Genomic DNA, 22,086 nt, shown 5'->3' on the forward strand with positions numbered 1-22,086 from the left:
CAGAACACTGGAGCAGGCTGCCTAGAGAGGTTGTGGAATCTTTTACTCTGGAGACATTTAAAACCTCCCTGGATGTGTTTCTGTGTAACCTACTCTAGGTAGTTCTTCTTTGGCAGGGGGTTGGACTCAACAATCTTTCAAGGTCCCTTCCAATCTCTAAAATTCTGTGATTCCACAAAGGATCACCTCAAGGCACAATCAACTGCCTAGGTCAGCAAATTACAGGAGATACTGAAGTGGACATAGTTCTGCTGAATCCTAAGAGCTGTGGAAAACCAGACTATCTAGAGCTAAAGAAAAACAGAGTTTGAGGAAAATATTTTCATGGAATGTTTGATGTAAAAAAATGCTCCAAGGCAGATAGATTTTTTTCAGTTAACATTTCAAAATTGCTTCAAGACTGGATGAAGGATTTGATGAAACACTTCTAATTTTCCAGCTGGAAAACTCAACTCTGCTTAATATTTAAAAGCTCTTTTACAAAATACACAGAAGTATTAAAAGCACTACCTGGGCTATTCTGCAGGAAAGCGAACAGAAACAAACATGCCTGGAACACAAGGCCCTGCAGCTACTCAGCAGTCCACAAAACAACTTCAGTGAGCATAACCACATCCTTCCCAAGGAGGATGTTCCCCACAGAAAGCACAAAGCCAATACACTCTTGCCAGATATTTGAAATCACAATTGGGAACAAAAATATCATCAACTCATCCAGAACAAAGCTCAGCTTCTTCTAGATGGACTGGAGCTGATACTTGTATGAAGCCATCCTTAGACTGATTGTAAAGAATGGGCACAATGTGCAGTTACTGCATCTACCTAATATTTCCTGGATAAGAACAAGAAGCATATGGGACTATATCCCTACTCATCATCTGGCTGACTGGCTTTACAAACATGCAGCTAGGAAAGTTTTACAGCATTCTGCTTCACATTTATTGCCTAGTGACTGTATTTTCCCTCTTACCTCAAATCTCCTGTTCCACTGACAAGGCAGTTCCTGGATAACTGTGCTCCATGTATGTGTGGAACACCTGGAATCTGTCCGATATATTGCTATACCATTTGCTCTGTGATGGAGTAGCACTTTAAAAGTGGATGGAGAGTTGGAGAATAATTGTGGTTTGTTGATCCACGGACAAAACAACTTTCTCCTGACCACTCCAATCTGGCAGAAAGGAACGCAGCATAACTGGAGGCTTATCCAATCTTCAGAGTGTTTTCCTGCCTTCTGCAGTGGAATCACTACCACCTTAAGCTGGAAGACAGCCCACTGATTGGAGCCTGTTTTCTCAACCTCTGTATGGCAAGATTTGCTGTACAGTGATGACTACATGCTGTAGTTATTATAGAAACACATATGAACTACAGGAAAGAATGAGAGTAGTGCACAAGACTGAATAAGGTACAACATCTTAGACTCTCCTCTCCAGTCTGGTAGGTTCAGTTGTGTCTCAAGCTTTGGTGTATACATACCCTTCAAGGGACAAAGGAAGGAAAAAAAATCATTCTTTCTCAGGTCTTTTTCAGTCTGCTACAGTAAATGATGCCATTTATTCCTTCACTTAGAATACTTGGCAGTACTAGCAAAACTTGTAAACTCTACCTGCTTATTTTTCTCATATTTCAAAAATAACTCTTCACTGAAAGCTCACTCCTCCTCTGCTAAATGTGTATCCCTTACCCTTTAATATTTATAACTAAGACTTAATGGAGAGCTGAAGGCCTACAGTCTTAGAGATGGCAATGCACTAAATGTATCATCTCGTACGTGTTGCTGGGGCTAGTCTGCATGGAGCATTAGGCTGACACTGCACTAAAGCTTCTAGTTCCAGAGCACCCAGAGCCAGTTTCTCACGTACTCCCTATCCTGCCAGCAGCAGATATCTCAAAGTACTTTGACCTATAAATTCTGTAACAGTAAAATCTAGACTACCCTGAAGACAATAAATTTATGGCTCAACTAGATCACTCTTGTAAAAAGTTTTCTATGAAGCAGATGACAATGTTTTCTTCACTCATTTTTACAATCTGCATACAAGAGTTGATCAAAATCCAATAGGGTTCCCATGGACTGATGCATCTTAAGGTCTAGCACTGTGGCAGGTATGTGTTGCTTATGCAAGCTGGAAACCATCTGTATTTCAGCTTCCTGGATAATGAAAGGGAACTTCCATCTTAAAAGGCGGTAGTAAAGCTGGTGGTAGTTTTCAGTTTTAGAATCACCTGAGATAGTTCATCCGAAGGGGATACTGCAGTGATACCGCAAAGTACTATGAAACGATAGCTTGGCCTAACATATGAACTCAAGTCTCATGGTTAAAAATCTATGGATGAAAACTGTTAATTCTTAATTTCTTTAAGAATCAGATCTTAACTTTGCAATGAGTTCTTTTTCATCTGCATGCAAGATTTTAAAAATCTGACTGGTGTTTCCTTTAATTAGTATTTGATACAGTATTAATATTCCTATTTATCTTCTACATGCCATATGGATTAAATTCTCATTACTTTTGATCTTAATACTTTTAAAATATGTAAATCAGCAGACAGACAACCTCTTTAAAGCAGTGTTTGCACACCACATCTATTATCGCCTTGGGCATCAGGAAAATATCTGCATTGCTAAAATTCCATTGCTAAAATTCCAGAATTGTGAGGAAATCCTGAAAAATCAGATATTAAACTAAATAAATTATATCACACCAAATAAACTGCAGTTTTTTAGATTCACCTGTACCTAAAAATGGTGTTAAAAGTGGTTAAAGACTATTACAGAACAAGTATTTAAAAAGGATCAGCTAAGTTAATTTCTAGAAGAAGAAAAACGTTTTCACCAGTTGAGCTAATTCCAGATGCAGTGTCTCAGAAAAATACTATACTTGTTTGAAAAACTGGCCTTTAATCCCGGACTTTAAAACTAGATTTGTTTTCAAGCTTACTGAAGATACTGTTAACTTAATCTATTATTTTTGCAGTATTATTGCATGGGCATGGATTTCAGTTTCTCTGAATGCTATGGTTAAGCAGAGATGAGAAACTTATAGGACTCATCAATACAAACAACAGGCAAAGAAGACACATGGGACTGACCGCTCTCTTCACACTGTAATCTTCATTGACGAGGGAAGCATTTGAATTTAGTGTTGAATGAACATGATTCATGAACATGTTAGTCTAAAAAATGAAAGCTTATCCAATTATGTTACATTTGATCTTCCTGTAATATACAATATGTTTGTAGCTAGGCCTGTTACTACTGGATTGAAGCAGGGTTTTTTCCAGAAGCCCTCCTGCTGAAGACTACACTAACAATATATTTATTTCACAGAAATCTGCAGGTTTTAGCCATACATGTACACGAAAAAGGAAAGTATCAGTGTCCTTAAACTTCAGATATTATTCTGAAATGAACATAAAATGATTTCCCGTATTTATTTGAAAAGGCATCATTAGTATGTTAGTACTTATCTAAACAGCAATTGTACATCCACAACCGTGTTTAGATAACTAGGTGACAGAATGTCTTAGAAGTAATTTAAATTTCCCTTTTAAGTGTCTTAATGACATGGTAGGGGGCAATGCAGCACTTAATTATTGCAACTGAAATGTTTTATATACTTACATCACAATTATTGCGTATTACTGTTTCACAACACAGATATTACATATTATCTTTATCTTAAATGTGAAACATACCAGACTGTGGGTTCACAGCCATGCAGTTGCCTACACAATTCAACCCAACTTACTTTTCAAGTCACACTATAAACTGCTAATTCTAAGCAATCACCGAGATGGAGATGGTCCACAAGGGCCATGAAGATGATCAGAGAGCTGAGGTTGTTCAGCCTGGAGACGAGAAGGCTCCAGGGAAACCAGAAGGGGGCCTGCAAGAAAGCTGGAGAGGAACTATGGAGCAATAGGGTAAGGGGCAATGGTTTTAAATTAGAGAAGGGTTGGTTTAGATTGGACACTATGAAGAAGTTCTTTACTATGAAGGTGGTGAAACACTGGAACAATTTTCCCAGGGAGATGGTGGAGGCCCTATCTCTGGAGTCATTCAAGGTCAGGCTTGGTGGGACACTGAGCAACCTGATGTAGTTGAGTCCCAGCTTACTGCACGGTGGGTGGACTAGATGACTTCTAAAGGTCCCTTCCAACCCAGTGAATTCTATGATTCTATGTTGCATACAAGCCTGGAGAGCTCTGTTTTAATAAACCAAACATCTCTTGGCTACTGAGCTCACAGCTCTGTTCTCTGGTTTGTTCACAACTATTTTATGTCAAATGGATGCAAATGTGAAGGTTTAGAAATAAAGCAGTAGTTTTCAAATTTAAGGCTAAACAAAACACCTGACAAACAATACCATTAATAAATTGTACCACTTTTACCCAGTCTCCCTTCCTGGAACTTGAGTACAACACTCCACCATGGGACTCATCTTCACTTTCACTCCTGCTCCAGGTAGAAGATTTGCTTTGTTCAGTGACAGAGACTGCATCAGAGTATTCAATGAAACTGACCCTACTGAAATGAAGTCAAGGAGCTATTACAATCAAAACTTTGCTTTGCCTTCAATTTTTTTTCACTAGGATGCAGAAATCTCCTGCCCCCTTCCCTGCAATTTCTCCACTACACATAGCACATTCACAGGACTATCCCACTGGAAACAGCTTAGTAAGCAACTCTGCAAGTGACAGCTGAACTCTGTAGGCTTTGTGTGATGGTGGAGTCACACTGGGTGGGCTATAACTTATTCCAGACTCCTATGGCTGGTCAGTTTTCCTGGTAGACAAGCACTAAAGCCAACCACTTCCTCACTTTCTCTGTGACACACTGAAATAAATAGAGGGTATAGTGGTAAGCTACTTTCATGGGCCATATGAGACAGAAAGGATAGTTCTCAAAAGCTCTCACCCTCCTGATCCAGCAACACAGGCAACACATTCGCTTGAGAACAAGGCACAATTAGAATATCATATTAATAAAGTCTATTGTTTTCAACCAGCTAAACTGTTTTAGATTAGCGATGACTTCCTGTGTCCTAGTGAAAAGGAGGCCTTCTTCCAGTTCTAGATCACTCCTGGCAACTCAGCTGGGAACATGCAGGACACAATGTACACCAGATTCCAGCACACTGATGCCTTCCTGCTCTGAGCTTTGTCACCAGCTTACATGAAAACAGGCATAGGCTCATCCCACCAAAACTTGTTTTGCTCAGCTTGTTTTTGTTTCAAAAGGTCCTTCAGGGGAAAGAATGTGGTCAAAAATCCAGCCACAATTCAAACTTGTTTATATAAAACACACTTGGGGCTCCAATCTGTGGGAGCAATATTTTTAAATTGTTGTGTTTTTTGTTTCTGATTTGTTGTTCTTACTCAATGTTTTGATGTTGGTATGAATAAACGCAAATAAAACCCCAAGCACTAGTTTAACAAATTTAATCCAGATACAATGGGCTAGATTTACAGACCATCCATGCTATTGCTGTGTAGCATGAGAATGCATGACAGAGTTGAGCATAATAGGTCCAATTTATAGTTGCCTTGAGGTCTCTTCAGAGAACACCCCTAACACAGAAGTTTGCTGCATGCAAAGCCAACTTTATGTCTTTGTTCCTACTTGACCCAGGATAGGCACCATTCTAAAGCAGAGCAGCACAAACCTGACCAAAAGCCACTAAAATAAAACGCTACAGTCCTTGAGGAAACTTTGCCTTCTCTCTTCTCCCATATCTATCCTCATTCCCAGTTTCAGTTACTTATGTTGAACTGCAGATTCTTCTGCAGATATGGGGACATCTTCCCCTGCTACACCTTTTCAGAAGTTAAAAGAAGCATTTGCTCAGCACCAGCCCTGCATTTGAAATCTTCCAGTTGGTTTGCAAAGGAAAAGGTAGACACAATCTCTTTTACAGTTAATACTCGGCTCTCTGACAGCTCATATGTACCAGTGACATTTTTCAGAAGAACTCAGCTACCCCTTGAGCATTAAACTTAGTAGCCAGGTTTCCTAGGCAAAATTGGAAACACTCACAAGGAAATGATGGTCATTTAGGGAGTTACTGAACGCTTTCATTGAATGCTTTGGAAACTGTAGTACTAATTTTCTGCCCAAAACTGACTTTAGGAAACTCTTAATAAGCAGTTCTACTGAAAATGCATCCTGTATTGTTTGTTTATTCCTTTGCTGATAGTAATGTTCCTCCAGTCAATTCAAATTTAGATGTCTTTACCTTTCAGTAAAAATTCAGTATTTCCTTGCTACAGAATGCCTCCAAGCTTTCTTTGGCTCAGTTTTATCCTTTTCATCACTCCTTTAAGCATTTTCTTCTGAATTTGGCTATTTCTAACTATAGTGAATAGAACTACAAATCCAAAGGGAGCCCATGGAAATTCTTATTTGGAGAACTTATTTGAGAATATTGAGAGAATATACATGTCACCTACCACTTACTTTATTTTTCAACAGAGCAATAAGCAAGGACACAAAAATACGGTTTCTCCCAAAGCCTTCTCGTGTTATTTTTTCGTTATCTACATGCTCTAACAAGATACCAATCTGGGACACAAGTCCTCTTTCAGTAACAAAGGTGAAAAGATTTTGATAACCCACTGATAAAGACTGACCTTAAATGTTGATCTTAAATTGTCTGCCAACTCAAAGAGTAAATCTGGGCCTTTTTTCAGAAGCAATTATGGATTCATCTGAAAGCTGTTCATTTTAAAGAATCATGTCCAGAAAGCAAGGCATATCTTGTTCTGCTTTAGATGACCACGCACAGTCATAGGGCTTCAAGAGGAGATACCCATCCACCACAAGAAACTCTAGAAGAGCTTGACTTAGAACTTTTACCAACAGTCCAGCGCATTTGGAAAGGGAGGTAAGATATAGAAATTCATAGGTTAATGAATTCATGCCTAACTCCAAACACCCCTAAATTAAAAAATGTTAAGCTCTTACTTAGGTCCAATATTGAATAAAAAGATGACGGTAAATAGAATAAAATAGAATAAAAACTGTTAGGAAATAAAACTGAAAAAATTTCCAATCCTTTTCTGCAAAGACAAAATTACACCAGAATTCCACCCAGTGTGCCTTAACAGTTTCAGAGTGATTTATTTAGATCTCATTGAGATCATTGACATTTTTACAAATGTGACCTCCAAAAGGTAGAGGGCATTATAGTTGCATGGATGCAGTGGGTGGCATGGTTAACCACTAAATGTCCAGTAAGGGTAACCCCAATTTCTCCTCTCACTTAACTTTTGGAATATTATTCTAAAGCTGAGAGAGTTGCCTCACTGACTATGCTATTTTGAGTCTTGTGTTTTACCTTGTTTCTTCTCCTGATGTGACATTGTGTATGGACATACTTGCTCTCTTTGGTTTTTGTTTTGGATAGCCTCTAAAATTAGAAATAGAAAAGAATCTCTGATGAAAAGGTCATATTACACAAGGGAAATTTTCCCTTATTTTATCTGTTCTATTCTTTATCTTCGAAGTTTTTGGATCACTTAATGCTCCACCCTTTTGAAAAACATATATTTCCTAAGTATAACAAAAAACTGCATTGCAAATAACGATGTAAAATGTTGCAAGCTAATGATGCATTGATATGGGCACAACTGCAAAGGAAATAGTTTGATTAGCATTACTCATCCTTCAAAAAGATTTTGCCTTTCAAAATGGAGCATGAAGCATACCTCTCCTACAGCAATAAAGAGATGTACTCCTTTCAAACCTCTAAAGCAAGAATTAAACTTCACCCTGAAAAACTTCAGCAACTAGACATGAGAAAAGCAATGCTACAGAAAGCAGCAGTACTTTTCACTGCTAAGAAGGCTACCAAGCATTCTATCATTACTGAAAGGAAACTTCTTTTTTCCCCCGTCACTTTTTCATCTCATGTTCTTAATTCTCCTTTCTCTATCCTGTTTCTCTAGATGGGTTTTCTTATTTGATGGCAAATTCCTTCTCCACTTCACTTCTGGCTTGTTTTTTATTCAATGTCATCTGTCTGCATCTCTCACCTGGTTTCCCAGGTTCTACAGAGTTTCATCTGTCATGAACAGTGCTTTCTGTCCTACTGACATACTGCCTCTCTAAGAAAACGTTAGGTTGGTTTTCTTTTTTCCTACACACTTTTTTTTTTTTAAATTTAATTTAATTAAAAAAAAATCAGTTCATAGTAAGCTGAAGGTTCACACCACAAGCCACTTAAATTCTACAGGCAAGTTACGGAACTTGTGTTACAGAATGACTGATACTGCGTTTCTGACTGCATATTTATTTTGTGAAGTGGGAAGAGGAAGCTTTGTGAATTAACAATTTTTTTCTTCAATATATGTCAATGATTAGCATGTGCTGTGTGGTACTACCATGCAGGCAATCTTCAAATTAAAAAGTTTAAAGATGTAAGTTGCTTATGATGATGAAGTGTGATAATGAAAATCCTGCTTCATTTGCAGTGCCTTGAGACATCTCTGCCTGTGGCTGTCTGTGATGACTATGTTCTTTCCATAGAATGTTTTAAAATAGACTACAGTTTGCAAAGAAAAATATCAGATCTATGCATGTAAAATTCCATTTTTTTCTAAAGCAGTTAAGCTCTTTTAGGTATGAAGATGAGGAATTCACCCTTCTTGGGCCTTGAATCAATGATCAAAAGGCACAGAGCATGAGCTGTGATACAGTGGACAGAAAACTCCTGTATACTATAGACTCAACCTAACAGCTGTTCTGAATACCACTGCAAGGGGTAGTCCTCAGGAGGAGATTAAGAGTAGCACTACTTCAAATTTGTTGGTTTCTTATGAATGAAAAATTAATTTGAAGCACATGAAGAAGAAGAGAAGAATGTGGTATCACTTCATTTCTAAGTCTGATGACCAAAATATAGGGAGCTGAGCCCAAACTGGAATCTTATACTTGTGCCCTTTTTGGAACATCAGGGGAGACAGGACACAGATCACAACTTTCTATATATTCACCTGTCTTGGAAAACAAAACAGCTCAAAGATTTTTGTTACACAAACATGTATTTTACTGATTTTTAATTACAGTGGTTGGTTTTTCTAAATTTTTAAAACTACACTCACATACACTGCTATTCAAATTAACTCACCATTTTTTTGGTAGAGATGTAGCAAACTTGGTTTTTGCAAATCAGCCTTTTTGAAACCCACAAGCTTACTGTTATTCATTTGATAGTCATGTTCTTTATCGTAACTAAGAATATGCAAGTAAAGAACAGCATTAAAAGAATGTAGAAAAAACAATTGCACCACTTTGCTGGAGGGCATTTTTGGTTTTTGCAAATTGCAGTACTACAAAAAGAGGCTAGAACAATGTAATATTTTTTCCTTTATACTGAATGTGACTTTTATGCGTGTGCATGAGGCAAACATAACCACAGTGGTGAGAGGGAGTCCAAAGAATAGCACAACACTCACAAACCCACAGACTTAACCAAAGACATACTTCCTAACCTACAGAACTATCTGCAGCTGAAAGTAAAGAGCTGAACAGCTCTCCAACCTAAATACCAGACAACCATGCATATTCTCTATATCTGACTCATTATAAAATGTAAGAGTCAGATGAGGAAAGACATGTGAAAGATAACCAAGTCTTCCATGGGTAACATTGATGTTGTTCCGCTTGTTAGCTATCTCTGTATTCTCTCCCGGTATTCTCTCCTAGCTGCTAGGGCAGACCAACACAGCAAGCTAAAGGTGAAGATTAGCCATTATACAGATGTGTTTCCTGCCTTCTCACACTGTTTATTGCTTATGCTTCTACACAAAACACTCATTTGTACAAAGCAGGATAAACCTTTAAGACAAAGAATAGGCACTAGGATATTTTTATATATATATATATATACGAATTCATAAAACTCTTGCACATATTGTGTTATGGCTAAGGTACACTTGTTGCCTGCCTAAGCACACAAAGGAAATCTTTCTTCCATTGGCAGCAATAACAACACTTCCTGTGATTTTGATATTCTTACTCTCCCTTGAGGGAAAGGTGGTATAAGCAGAGAAAGTGGGTGTGTGGCATTTTTCTGGTGTACTGCCAACGTCAGCAAACACATGAGCACAGCTGGCTCCTAATAATTCTCTTCATATGCAAAGAAGATCCTCAAAAAAGATTATCCTTGCCTGGGGACAGAAAGGAGCTCCGCAAGCTCATAATTACTGCTACAAACCAGTATTTGCTATTGCTGCATACAACTTAACCATCATATTTAGCTAAGGTTACCCATGACAGAACTGAGATATGAAATACTATTGGTGAGTAGAGAAAAGTAATGATGGAGAGCAAAGGAACACCATCATTGTCATAAGCAGAGTGTACTGGTTTAAGACAACTGGCCCCATCAGCAGGGATAAGGAAATGGTGTTACCCCGCCACCCTCAGTGGCACAAAGTAGCAAAGCAAGCTGGATTGTATATTCCACACCATGCTGAACATCACGCTCACTGTATGACAGGAAAGGGGTTGGCTGGGGTTTATGGGACTTGTAATATATTCTATAGTTTGTAAAGTTTCCTGTTACAGTTTTTTGGTGTTTTTTCCCCAGTTTCTGGGCTGGGGTTCATCCCTGTTTTGTTCTGGTTGCTGGTTTGCAATGGGATTTGTGAGAGTGGACTGTGTTAACCCGGGACAGTCCATATTTGGCACCCAGCATAGGGTGAGGTGAGCCTAACTGGGAGTGAATGGCATAAACACCCCATTATGACTGGCCCAGGGGCCCTATGCATCCTTGGTATAGACTATGTTTAGGAGAGGGTATTTCAAAGATCCAAAAGGACAGTGGTGGGTATTCGGTATAGCCGCCTTAGGAACAGAGGCAAGAAAATGATTGACTGCTTTGTTTGGTCTCTCAGGACCCTTTTGCAGTGAGGCTGATAAATGTTAAAGATCAGCAGGTGCCAGTTTCCACTGCAATGGTGTGCTGGTGGCAATATCACACCAGTCAGGATTCCCTGACCCCTGTTTATAAATTAATTCAACAACTGGAGAGGCTCTCAAGAGGTGATCACTAAAACTCGCTCACTGGTCAACAGCCCAATATGGCCAGTACAGAGGGCCAATGCTGAATGAAGAGTGACAGAGTTAGTGAATATCCAATACAAAGTAATTTTTTCCTCCTAAAGACTTCACAGATTTACTGAATGGAATACCTATTTATCAAACTGTATCCAGGCATAACTTGTAATATCTAGATCTTCACATACCTGGTTGCAAATATTGTGGCTGCAAATAGTTTGTCCTGAGTGTCTATCCTTTACTTATCAGAGACTTTTTTTTTTTTTTAATTTACATTGATCAATCATGCAAATTATATACCATGGTTTGGGTTCTGTTAAGCTGTATATGATTTTTGGCAGTCAGTCACAATCTGCTAGAATAATTACTCAAACTACAATATAGAAGAAAGTCTGAACAGATGCTAAGTATGTAAGATTTTGAAATCTAAAATATTTCAGAAGTTAATTGGTTATGGTACTTTCTGAGCTGTTCCATGCCTCAGGTACCATTCTGCTACCATCACATTTATTATGCTACTGCTTTACCACTGTTTTCTCTTCATAGTACCTGTGAAGAACTGTAAAAAAAAGTAAATAATCCAGGAAAACATACAGTGTCTTCTAGAAACTTCTGAAGTCCAGCTATTAATGCTTAGGCCATGGGGAATTCAGCAGAGTGAATTCACATTTTTAAGTATCAGCAAAGAACCAGAAATTATTCGGCAATATACAGCTACCAGATGAAATCATAGCTCTTTCAAAGGCAATGATTAACTGTCAGTCTCTTTCTTAAAAAAAAAAAAAAATTGAAATAAAGACACTATCATAAATTTTTTGTTAGCAAGGAAAAGTTAAACTCTGAATTGTCTCTGTCTTTGCAAATTACAAACGATAATGTGTGAAAATATTGTTATAGTTACTTTCTTAGGACAGAACTTTGTGTGTGTCCTGAAAGACCTGTACCTAATCGTGCTTTAAGACAGTTTACTTAGATAAAATGGTGTCATATTTTAGAAACAGAAGAGCAATGAATTAGGAACCGCACTATTTGATTGAGTAGACCAGTCATCTGAGATGTGCTACCGGTTTGCAGCACCATTAGCTGCAGCAAAATAATAACAACAGTAATAAAAGGCTGATAAGAGAACAGTTAAAGATATTTCAAGCAGTAACAGAACAGTGAAGTACTACACAATAAAAAGCTTAACCACCAACAAAGAAAGGGTGAAAAGAAGTGCTCAGACAAACCTCTACGTCATGAATAGGAAATGAAAACAGGAAGAGCAGGTTAACTCCAGCTTGGATTAGAAAGACAGTAGTATACATTATGTGTTATGAAATCGAATCCCTATTACTTTTTTTTTTTTTTTGCCACAGCATTATTGTGTATATAATATTCAACTTTACAAAATTTCTCCAATTTCTCACTATTATTTTTTGATATTTCAAAGAGAGAGATCTGTAGTCTTGTTTTATGGCAATGCAGCCATTATGAGCTGAATTTCAACTTGTTTTATACAGAACTCTATTGCAGTTGATCTGCACAGGTTACTTTCATCTAATTTTATTGTTCACCTTTGATACTAAGTAGTTATGGCTGCAGGACAAACCTTCCTGCATTGGAAGCAATCACAATAACCAACCCAAAAGTAAACCAGCCTGTAATGAAATTCACTGCCTAGGGCTAAACACAGAGATAACATGTGTTTAACAAATCAAAGCTTGTATTTACCACTTGTCACTGTTTGTGTCTTTGTCTGCTGGAGGGGAAAAAACAATTAAGAAGCTGAGCAGTAAAGAAAAACTTAAGAACAGTCCAATTTATTTTCAGATTTGTTGGTCTGTTACTTTGGCAAAATGCAGTTTGCAATTCATGCCAGGTTGTTCTTCATGGAGTAACAAAAGGTTTGACAGAAAGCATCTTTAGGTGAACCAGTTCAGAATACAAACTTAAGCAGTACAAGTCTCATCTGAAAACTTCACAGAAAGCTGAGAGAAGTTCAACTGACTTCACTTAATGTTTGCAGAAAGATTTTCTGAACCCACACTGGAGTTGTACAGTGAAAAACTGAAATACTGAAACTGAGGTACTATGTTTCTCATTCTGATGGCTAGTAAAGCTAATGTATTTCTGCCAACACAGATCCAGAATGCAGAAACTCAGACTTTCCATGGAATGAGAGTGATGGTCCTTCCTGAGGCCTTCTGCAGAGTCCTACCACATGCAGTGCAATGCACAGTAATAGGCTTTACTTGCACCAACAAAATCCATCATGCAGATTCACAACCCTGGAAAGGTGATTATCCTTTCTTATAATGATACAAACAATAATTATTGTTTTGAGACATGGCTTTATTTTGAGCTTATTTTCTCAAGAGATATCCTAAAAGTTATCTTCTCCTTCCAATGATTTCTACTTAGACATCTGAATGATTTCGAAACATGATTTGTTTACTAAGCCCAAAGCCCAGCATTTATCGCAGGTGTGAGGAAGTCAGTAATCTGCTGATACTCTTGAGGAAGAAAGAAAAAGAAGCTACTCTTTCTCCTGCTCATACCCAGTGAAATTTTGGCTCAAAAGCCAGAGTGCTACTGCAGAAGGATCCTTTCAATGGAAAGTCATTATACAACACTACACATCAGCAACTCCTCTGCCTGAAGCTCCAACTGCAACATGGCTAAGAGTAATTCCTCTGTTCTAGTGTGGTGTATTGTAGGAGAATACTATGGAGATCTCACAGGCCTCACACACAGCTACAGCATGCTCAGTACAATCAGATCACACTATGCAAAAATAACTTGGCTTTTTCAGTGTTTCCTGCAACATTCAGATGTTATTTGATTTGCATTTTATTTGCAAAAGAATGACCAAATCAAATCTGACCCACTCAAAAATCCCCAAACCCAAATCCCTAAACCCGAGATATGTAGGCAATTTTTCACGTCAATTTTTTTGTGACCAAGAGACCCAGTTCTGCTCATTGTTGCAGTTCTACTGACTATAGTCACATTTTTCATTATTTAAATCATTCAATTTAAAATTAGTTTCGGTGAGGGGTTAATGAAATTAAGCTCCTGACTAAACAAACAAAAATAATTCTAAATAGATTACAAATCCTTTCACTTAAATCCTGAATGATAGGATTCTGAAATTAATGACATCCTTGTATCATCCCATCTGCTAATGATAACTAGTTGGAAAGTCCAGATAGCATTTTACACTATACTATGTAGCAACAGTTTTGTTTTTAATGTAGGAAGGAAGGTTTGCTACAATGGAATCAAACTGGAAGCAGAGTTACTCAAGACGAAACCTGAATGCCTTGTATTCATCACTCTGGCAGAAAGTGAAGTAACATCTTTGGTTACAAGGCATCCAGACCTTGATACCACATCTTGTGTGGCATACTGCCTGTTGTTTACCATAATGTCTATTACAGTCAAACTAGGATATTGACTTTCTTTGAATCAAAGAATAAGAAGTGCTCTAATTTCCAAACTACTAATGGCTATTGCTTTGCTGCGGTTGTTACCTTCTTTAAAACAATGTACAAATGGAATTGAATTAAGAGTCAAAATTATCCTACAAAGTTAAACTACCACTTATTACAGTACCATGGTTCACTGTAATTTAGCACCTTTCACTTGCAAGTACAAGACATCAAATCAAGACTGTACTTTAGGGCTAAGACTGAGGCAGCTTAGTATATTTTCAATAACGAAGTCTGACTCAGAAAACACTCTAAAGCAAAGATCAACCCACCACATCACCTAGGTATATTCTCTGTGGCTTGGGTGTTTTAATAGGAATATGGTCCTGACAGAATTAAAGTTAGAGCACTTCTTCAAAAGTGGAGTTAAATTCCAAAGATTAATGAAGTCATAATTATTTTAAATTTCCTGTTTAAGATAATGAACCTGTAATCCTCTGTGTGATGACAACCACAGAGTAACTTTTTGGGAATAATTCTGTCCTTGCAAATCTGTGAAAAGAATACCTTCAACAGTATAAGGTTGATAATGTGCTATCTGTAACTAGAGCCAAAACATAGATGATAATACCTTAATTTCCAGGTTATTACTGAAAATTAGTTGTTTATAATTTTGTAGCATACGTTGAATTTTCTGTTTATATTTTTAATGGAACACTGAATCTTGAATACTGAATCTATCTGAATACTTGAACACTGATTCTGCAATTTTTGTTTTTGAAGTACAAAGTTCAGATAAACATTTACAATGTAAAGGTAAGATGATAGGTATTTATAGAGAGACCCTTCTGTTACAGGAAATAATGTAAATTCAATATTTTTAGTCTTCTACACAGACATAATGTGGTTTCCATGCTAAAAGCAGAATAGTATGTAAACACAGCAGGTTGAGAAATCCATTATTCTCTTGTCGTGGGTTTCTGTCCATATGGGTTTGGAATCTATAGTGTGGGACTGCAGGGGATGTGTGCATTACTATCTTAAATTATTACATGTTAAACAATAAACCTGTCAAACAGAAATACATTCATTACAACAAATCCTCTTGAGGAAAGCAGTAAGAGGTCAATTCTGTCAGCCTTACTCTCGCTGGATATTGTATGTTACCCTGCAACTAGTTTCCTTGAAATCAAAGACATTTTGTCTGAGGTAAAGCAATTAGTAAAACTGGCAGAATTACACCCTTAGCAAGCATGTGATTCAGAGAGCCATTACCCAGTAATTTTGAGAGACTTCAAGAAAATGTGAAGTGGTAAAAGAATAGAATTTTAGGAAGACATAAATGCAGCATTGATCAGAACTATTTAAGAAATATGTATGTGTAAGTAAATAAGTATGCAAATACAGAGAGGTAAGGAATTTACTAGTTAAGCATGAAGATATTCAGACAGATGATCATGTGAATCATACTTCAATGAATAATGGCTAAGGAAGTAAACCTACCAACAAATCACTTCCTTGTGTGCTTTTAAAATCACAGCCTGCATTCAGAAAATCAGATTCTTTCACACACTCTATTCAGCCTTATTGTGTGAAGTACACCTTTAAGAAGAGACTACTGTTAGACAATAGTCTGTGAAAACCAAATTAAATAGCAAATATCTTTTTGGGCTAAGAACATATGTATAAAACACGTGTTTTATAATGTAGAGCTATACTATATAAGCTGTTATTCATACAAAAAAAGCTGTCTACTAAGTGGTCCAAACAAAGACTTATTTTTCATAGTGAAACATTATTCTGCAATGTTGTAGACTGATTTTGAATTCTCCTTAAGTTAAATCATAGGCAGAGCTAGTCTGCAAGCCCGATGGTTCACAATCAGTGGATCACTAGTCTGTGGACCTGTAACACAAAGGCCAACAGGGAAGGGAAAGCGGTTTCTCCAACTGGCCTATGGCCCAGTTATGAAGCAGCATTGATACTGCTAAAGGAAGGAGTCTGGACAAAGGGAAGAACAGGCTGCTTACTTGTCTTGAGGCCTAGGTAGGCAAAGCTCTAATGCATGCAAGGGTGGACAGAACATAAAAGGGAAAACCATGGTGGGTAAGTGTTTGCATATTTTTGTATTAATCAAGCAGACTACGCACTCACATCTTGTTCTCCACCTGCCTAATAGCACAGGCTACCTTTTCTCAGTAGTAGATTCACAAAGGAAAAATAGATCAGGAAATTTCTAAAAAGATCCTATGAAGACTGTACTCTCTAATTAATGAAGAAACAAAAGTTTCTTTTTCACTTCAAATGCCTTTGCAGTGATTTATACAAAGACTGAGCAGTATGGGCAGACTACATGCAGCACAAGTTCAATGCGTGCAGGCAGTGCTAGTTAAGTGCATGCGTGCACTATCATTGCGTAGAGCCACAGGGGCTGGCTCTACACTGCTCAGGCATTTCCCTGTGTTGCCACACAGAGTTGTGGGACAGGACTAGTAGCAAAGCCAAGGGTTCCCTCCAGCATTTCCATTATGACACACTGCCTGGGCAAAGAGGAGAGTGCAGTCAATAGTAAGACTTAAGCCAGAATTATTCTAATCACAATAAAGTACTACTGAAAGAATCAAAATTATGTAAATACAATCTGCATAACTCAAGTAGTAGTATTCCCTTAGACAAGACAGATAGAATGTTTGAAATTACTAATGAGAAGTGAGTGCTTCATAGGGAATTGACCAATGTAACTTTGCCTCAAAAGTAAACATGGAAGCTTTTCTGAGCTTCAAACGAACTTTCTGTAAAACAAAAACTAATAGTATCTCTACATTGACCAGAGGATGACACAGGCATTTTTTAAAAAATGAAAAAACGTGAAGAGTCTCTGGCTGTGAATGTTCTCTTGTGGGAGAATATTAAATATCTTATGATGTTCAATTTATGCCTTGCACCTTACACTATTGTCTGCAATGCTGAAACTTTTTAAGAGGTAAAGAAATTTGTCGGGGTTCTGAAAGATATGGAATTATGCAATTTGCAGTGGCTGTAGCCACAATCTGAGGCTGAGATACTGAAATTTGCTCAATAGTTGTCAAAGTCAATAGACCATTTACAATATAGCCTTATAGCCTTAGATTCCTTTGTTTGTTTGTTTGTTTGTTTTACTATCAAAACTAGTGGAAATTAAAGCCTGGCAGGTTTCAACCTGGATTCCCACTAATTAGTGACCCACTTTGAATGTTTTATTTGCAATATATACTTCCTTTTGGTAAGCCAATCTTAAAAATATGATTTGGTGAAGGTAGCTGTATTGAGTTTGGAGACATGTGAAAGTAATCACTGTTTTTCACACAGGTGGAGGGCAAGTTGGTAATATGTTAAGTTATTGCTTGATGGGGACGAAGGCTGCTGCTCTCCTCAGATGATACTGAGAACAAGTTTTAGTGAGGGCATTATGGACATGAGAGACAATAACAGAGAAACACATTCTGACAGGAAATGATTTCCTGGAATATTCAAAGATAAAGCAGTTAAAACTCCACAAATGTAATAATGTTTTGCTTCAAGTTTTTAAACTGCTACTGACCACTGCAAAAATAACATACCAGCATACAAAGTAAAACCTCACATTGTACAGTTTCTACAATTATTGCAGAGTTTCCTGTGTTGCTGACTGAATCTTTGTGTGAACAAACAAGTTGTTCTTCATGCTACAAACATGAGATATTTCATTCCTGTCTTCCAGTTCTGAGACTAGGACCCAAGGAAAAGGTGAAGCTCTTGAAAGTCAGTTTGATTTCATTAAAAGGTTATTTTGAGGTTATTAGCCATATTTTTAGTAGAAACTGTATTTCAATAATCTTTACACTTCTGCCTCTATAATTCAGGTACTTGAAGCACTTTTTAATATTTCCAAGTTGAAAATGTGTTGAAGATAGTTAGGTCTTTTATGTTTCCTGCCTTCCAAGGGATTGTTAAAAGATCTCATCAATACATAAAACAAATTACAGGCTGACAACATAGCTTATAAATAGTAAACAAAAGATCTCTGCTACTTACTATATTTCTTACCTCCTTTTTTATGGGCTCTCAAGGGACATGACAACTCATAGTCTGCAGTTGACTGGGATTTGATAATTGATTGTGAATTATTCATTTCAAATGAATGTTTTCGAATAAAAGGAGAAGCAGATATCTCATCCAAATCCTTCTGGAATAAAGAAATAAAGGTTTGGGCACACAAGAAATGTTTTGAGTCCATTCTGCCACAATAACTTAGAGTTGTGATCTCAGAGAGAGGAACTTCTTATTTTATACATACTGAAATGTCTAATGCCAGATTTAAGTTACACAAGAATCTCGTGGCTTTCAGCAACACCGACTTAGCACCCGTGTCACAAACATTTGTTTACTTTTTCCATTTAACTTATTTATCCCCTGTCCTCATACAGTTAAATTATAGCATGCACTGTATGCTGATTTCCTCTCATAGTTAATTTGTATCTTTAGAAAAAAGCTATAGGAAGGTATTAATCTGCTTAACATTTCTAAGTACATCATCCAAGGGATTTTGTTTTTTTAATCTTACATATGCTCAGCAGAGTTACTGGCAAAAACTGTACATTTTCTCCATTTCATCCTTTCAACATCAAATGGTAAGCAGCAAAAATTGGATCAGACTTCAAAGACTATGCTGTGCTCCAAGTCACAGAGCGACTCCTCCATTTCACATATTGAATTCAAGCAGGATATCAAAGTGCTACCAAAGAACCTCAGGTCCTTACTAAAAAAGAGTCTCTAACATCTGTAGAAAGTGAAGTGCACAGACAAATCACCTCAGGGAGCAGCTAGCATTTATTCTCAGCAGCAAATTTCCAGCCTTTTGATTCTCTTATTCACTGTACCTCCCTGTCTTTCTACAGAACTAAAGTTCTTAGCAAGCAGGCTTTTGTCTCAAAGACTTCAAAACATCAGTAAAGGTTTCATGTTCAGATGGCTACGCCAAGCAGCCATGAACACACAGCAGAACTGTGGACTCAGGAATTTGAAGTTGTAATGTGATGTTATTTTGGAATATAAACTTAGTAATACCTTTTTTGTTTGTTTGTCAAGAAAATCAGGCACCGCAGGAGAAGACTGGTTACTAGCTTGCTGCCTAAAAGCAAAGAAAAATAAAATATGTAATTTAAATATTGTAATTTCTTCAATCTCAGAAAAGGTTTAGTGTCGTAGATTTTTTTGGTTGATTTTCCCTTTTCCCTCCTCCCTCGGTTTCTACATATGCACATACAATGAATTCAGAGAAAATACAGATGAGTCCCATTTCCTCTGAAAAGGAAGTACAATTTATTAAGCACAGTAACAGGCTATGAGCAATGAATTCACCATTAAAAATTTGCGGATACATGCATATGTGTAAAATGAGTTTATGAGAATACTACGAAACTGAAGTCATGTATTAAAATTAATTTGACAAGATTTTACATGAAACCTTTTTTCCTCCCCCCAGTGCTATGAAAATCTGTTTTCACAGAATTCAAACTTAGACACTCAAAATTTGACAGATGAAGCAGAAGTGAAATGCATGGCTTTGTGTTCTAAAGCCATTTGGGTTAAGCACAGAGCAAGGGGTAAGAGTTCTTAGATTCTTTGTCTGTATCTGTTACAATTCTACTATCACATCACCATAAAAATATTGAAGGCCAAAGTCCTGCTCTCATTAATGCTAATTAAAGTACCATAAAAACCTTTCTGCAGGCCCCGATTCTTGTTGACAGGCCTTTGAAGTCAATGGATCTCTTCAATAGCAAAGTCCACCCAGACATAACTTACTCCTGAATCTTTAGCTGTGTAAAACAAAAACAACCCCATGCTACCAATTTAATTTCATGAATAAAAAACGGAGGTTCATAGTTCTGGAGCCCCTATTACAAGAGAGATATGGACATGTGGGAACATGTCCAGAGAAGGGTCACAAGGATGATCAGAGGGCTGGAGCACCTCTCCTGTGGAGACAGACAGAGAGTTGGGGTTGTTCAGGCTGGAGGAGAGCAGGCTCTGAGGAGACCTTCTTGTGGCCTTCCAGTATCTTAAGAGGGCCTACAAGAAAGCCGGTGAGAGACTTTTTAGGGTGTCAGGTAGTGATAGGACTAGGGGGAATGGAGCAAAAATAGAAATGGGTAGATTCAGATTGGAATTCCCATTGGAAGCACCATCCCTGGAGGTTTTTAAGGCCAGGCTGGATGTGGCTCTGAGCAACCTGATCTAGTGTGAGGTGTCCCCGCCCATGGCAGGGGGATTGGAACTAGATAATCCTGGAGGTCCCTGTATTGTTACTTTCCAGTGCCCTCACAACCTTTCTGAAAATATAATTAATGACAATTATATTTCTACTGACAGATGAAAACATCTGAAATCTAAGTTTCGGTTCCATAATTTGGTTTAAAAGTATATACCAGCTCAGTGTGCGGGAAGAAAATGAAGCATTCATGAATGATTTTGTGAATGAAGTTTGGATTTGCTTGTCAAGTTTGAGGAATTTAAATTCTCCTTTATTCTTTGATGCTAAGAAAGAGAAGGAGAACAATTGAATCTATGAATCTGCCCAAACTGTAATTTTAATTTAAACTGGTGTTTTTCTTGGAGGAAAGGGAGAAATCTATTTTAAACATGCATTCTCATTTTGTAATGGCACACTTCTTGTACAGGAAAGCATAAAATATGTCCAGAACTGTATTTGACATCGCACTTGTGCATGTATCCTATTACCTGAAAAGTTAATTATTATTATTTATCTGGTACATATATTATTTATATAACCTTTTATTTAATGGGATTAGTTAGATAACTTGTCACTTTTCCCTAAAATTACACAAGCATTTATTCATTCTCCCAACCCCATTACAGCAGAAAATAAACCAAATATGAACAAAAAAATCATGAATAATCCTCAAATATCACCATGGTGAATACAAAAATCAGTATCTGCTGTTAGATCAGTATGTCACAGATGGCCTACAGTGCCAAACTGGACTGAATCATCATCTGCATTTAAATATTCAGATTTTGGGGTGGTTTGGATGTGGACATAAATCTGCATCTTAAACTAATCTCTCTACCTTTGATAAAAAAAATATTAGGAATTTAGTATGGTTTTCACAGCATATTAACTTTGCCAAGACTAGAACACTGTCCAAATGTCTAAAGCATAAAGGTAAAGCTCACCAAGTTGCCTTCCGTACAGCTTAAGCTAGCAAAGATTAGCCTCTAGAATTATGAAGCCCTTAGACCCTGACTCTCTATCAGGATCTAAGTGATAACCATTTCTCACTGGAACAACCCTAACTTGGGTTGTTCTTGGCACAAGATACCTCATCCTTCCACACAACATCCTGTTGCTTATATGAGTACATATTTAATGATTCCTAGCTTTTACTCAGGGGCTTTTCGTTGTATTTTTCTCCCCCTTTTCTGTTGAGAAGGGGGAGTGACAGAGCAACTTAATGGGCACCCGGAGGCCAGCCAAGGTCATCAGTGTCAAACTGGCAAGGAACATCTCCAAAAACATGGCATCAATTGTAGATGCTGAGCATCTCTGAGCTATTCTGAAAA

General features: G+C 37.4%; 1 protein-coding gene across 1 annotated transcript in view; it reads right to left on the reverse strand.

Moving 5' to 3' along the window:
• The window catches only part of MYO3B (myosin IIIB), a 184,536-nt gene that overhangs the window by 21,181 nt on the left and 141,269 nt on the right, over positions 1 to 22,086 (reverse strand). The window contains exons 32-33 of the mRNA XM_054381223.1: positions 19,567 to 19,630; positions 18,547 to 18,685 (exon numbers count right to left, since the gene is read on the reverse strand). Coding sequence (XP_054237198.1) covers positions 18,547 to 18,685; positions 19,567 to 19,630 — 203 coding nt within the window. The remainder of the gene's footprint in view (positions 1 to 18,546; positions 18,686 to 19,566; positions 19,631 to 22,086) is intronic.

This window comes from Indicator indicator, chromosome 5 (genome assembly GCF_027791375.1).
Source record: "Indicator indicator isolate 239-I01 chromosome 5, UM_Iind_1.1, whole genome shotgun sequence".
NCBI lineage: Eukaryota > Metazoa > Chordata > Aves > Piciformes > Indicatoridae > Indicator > Indicator indicator.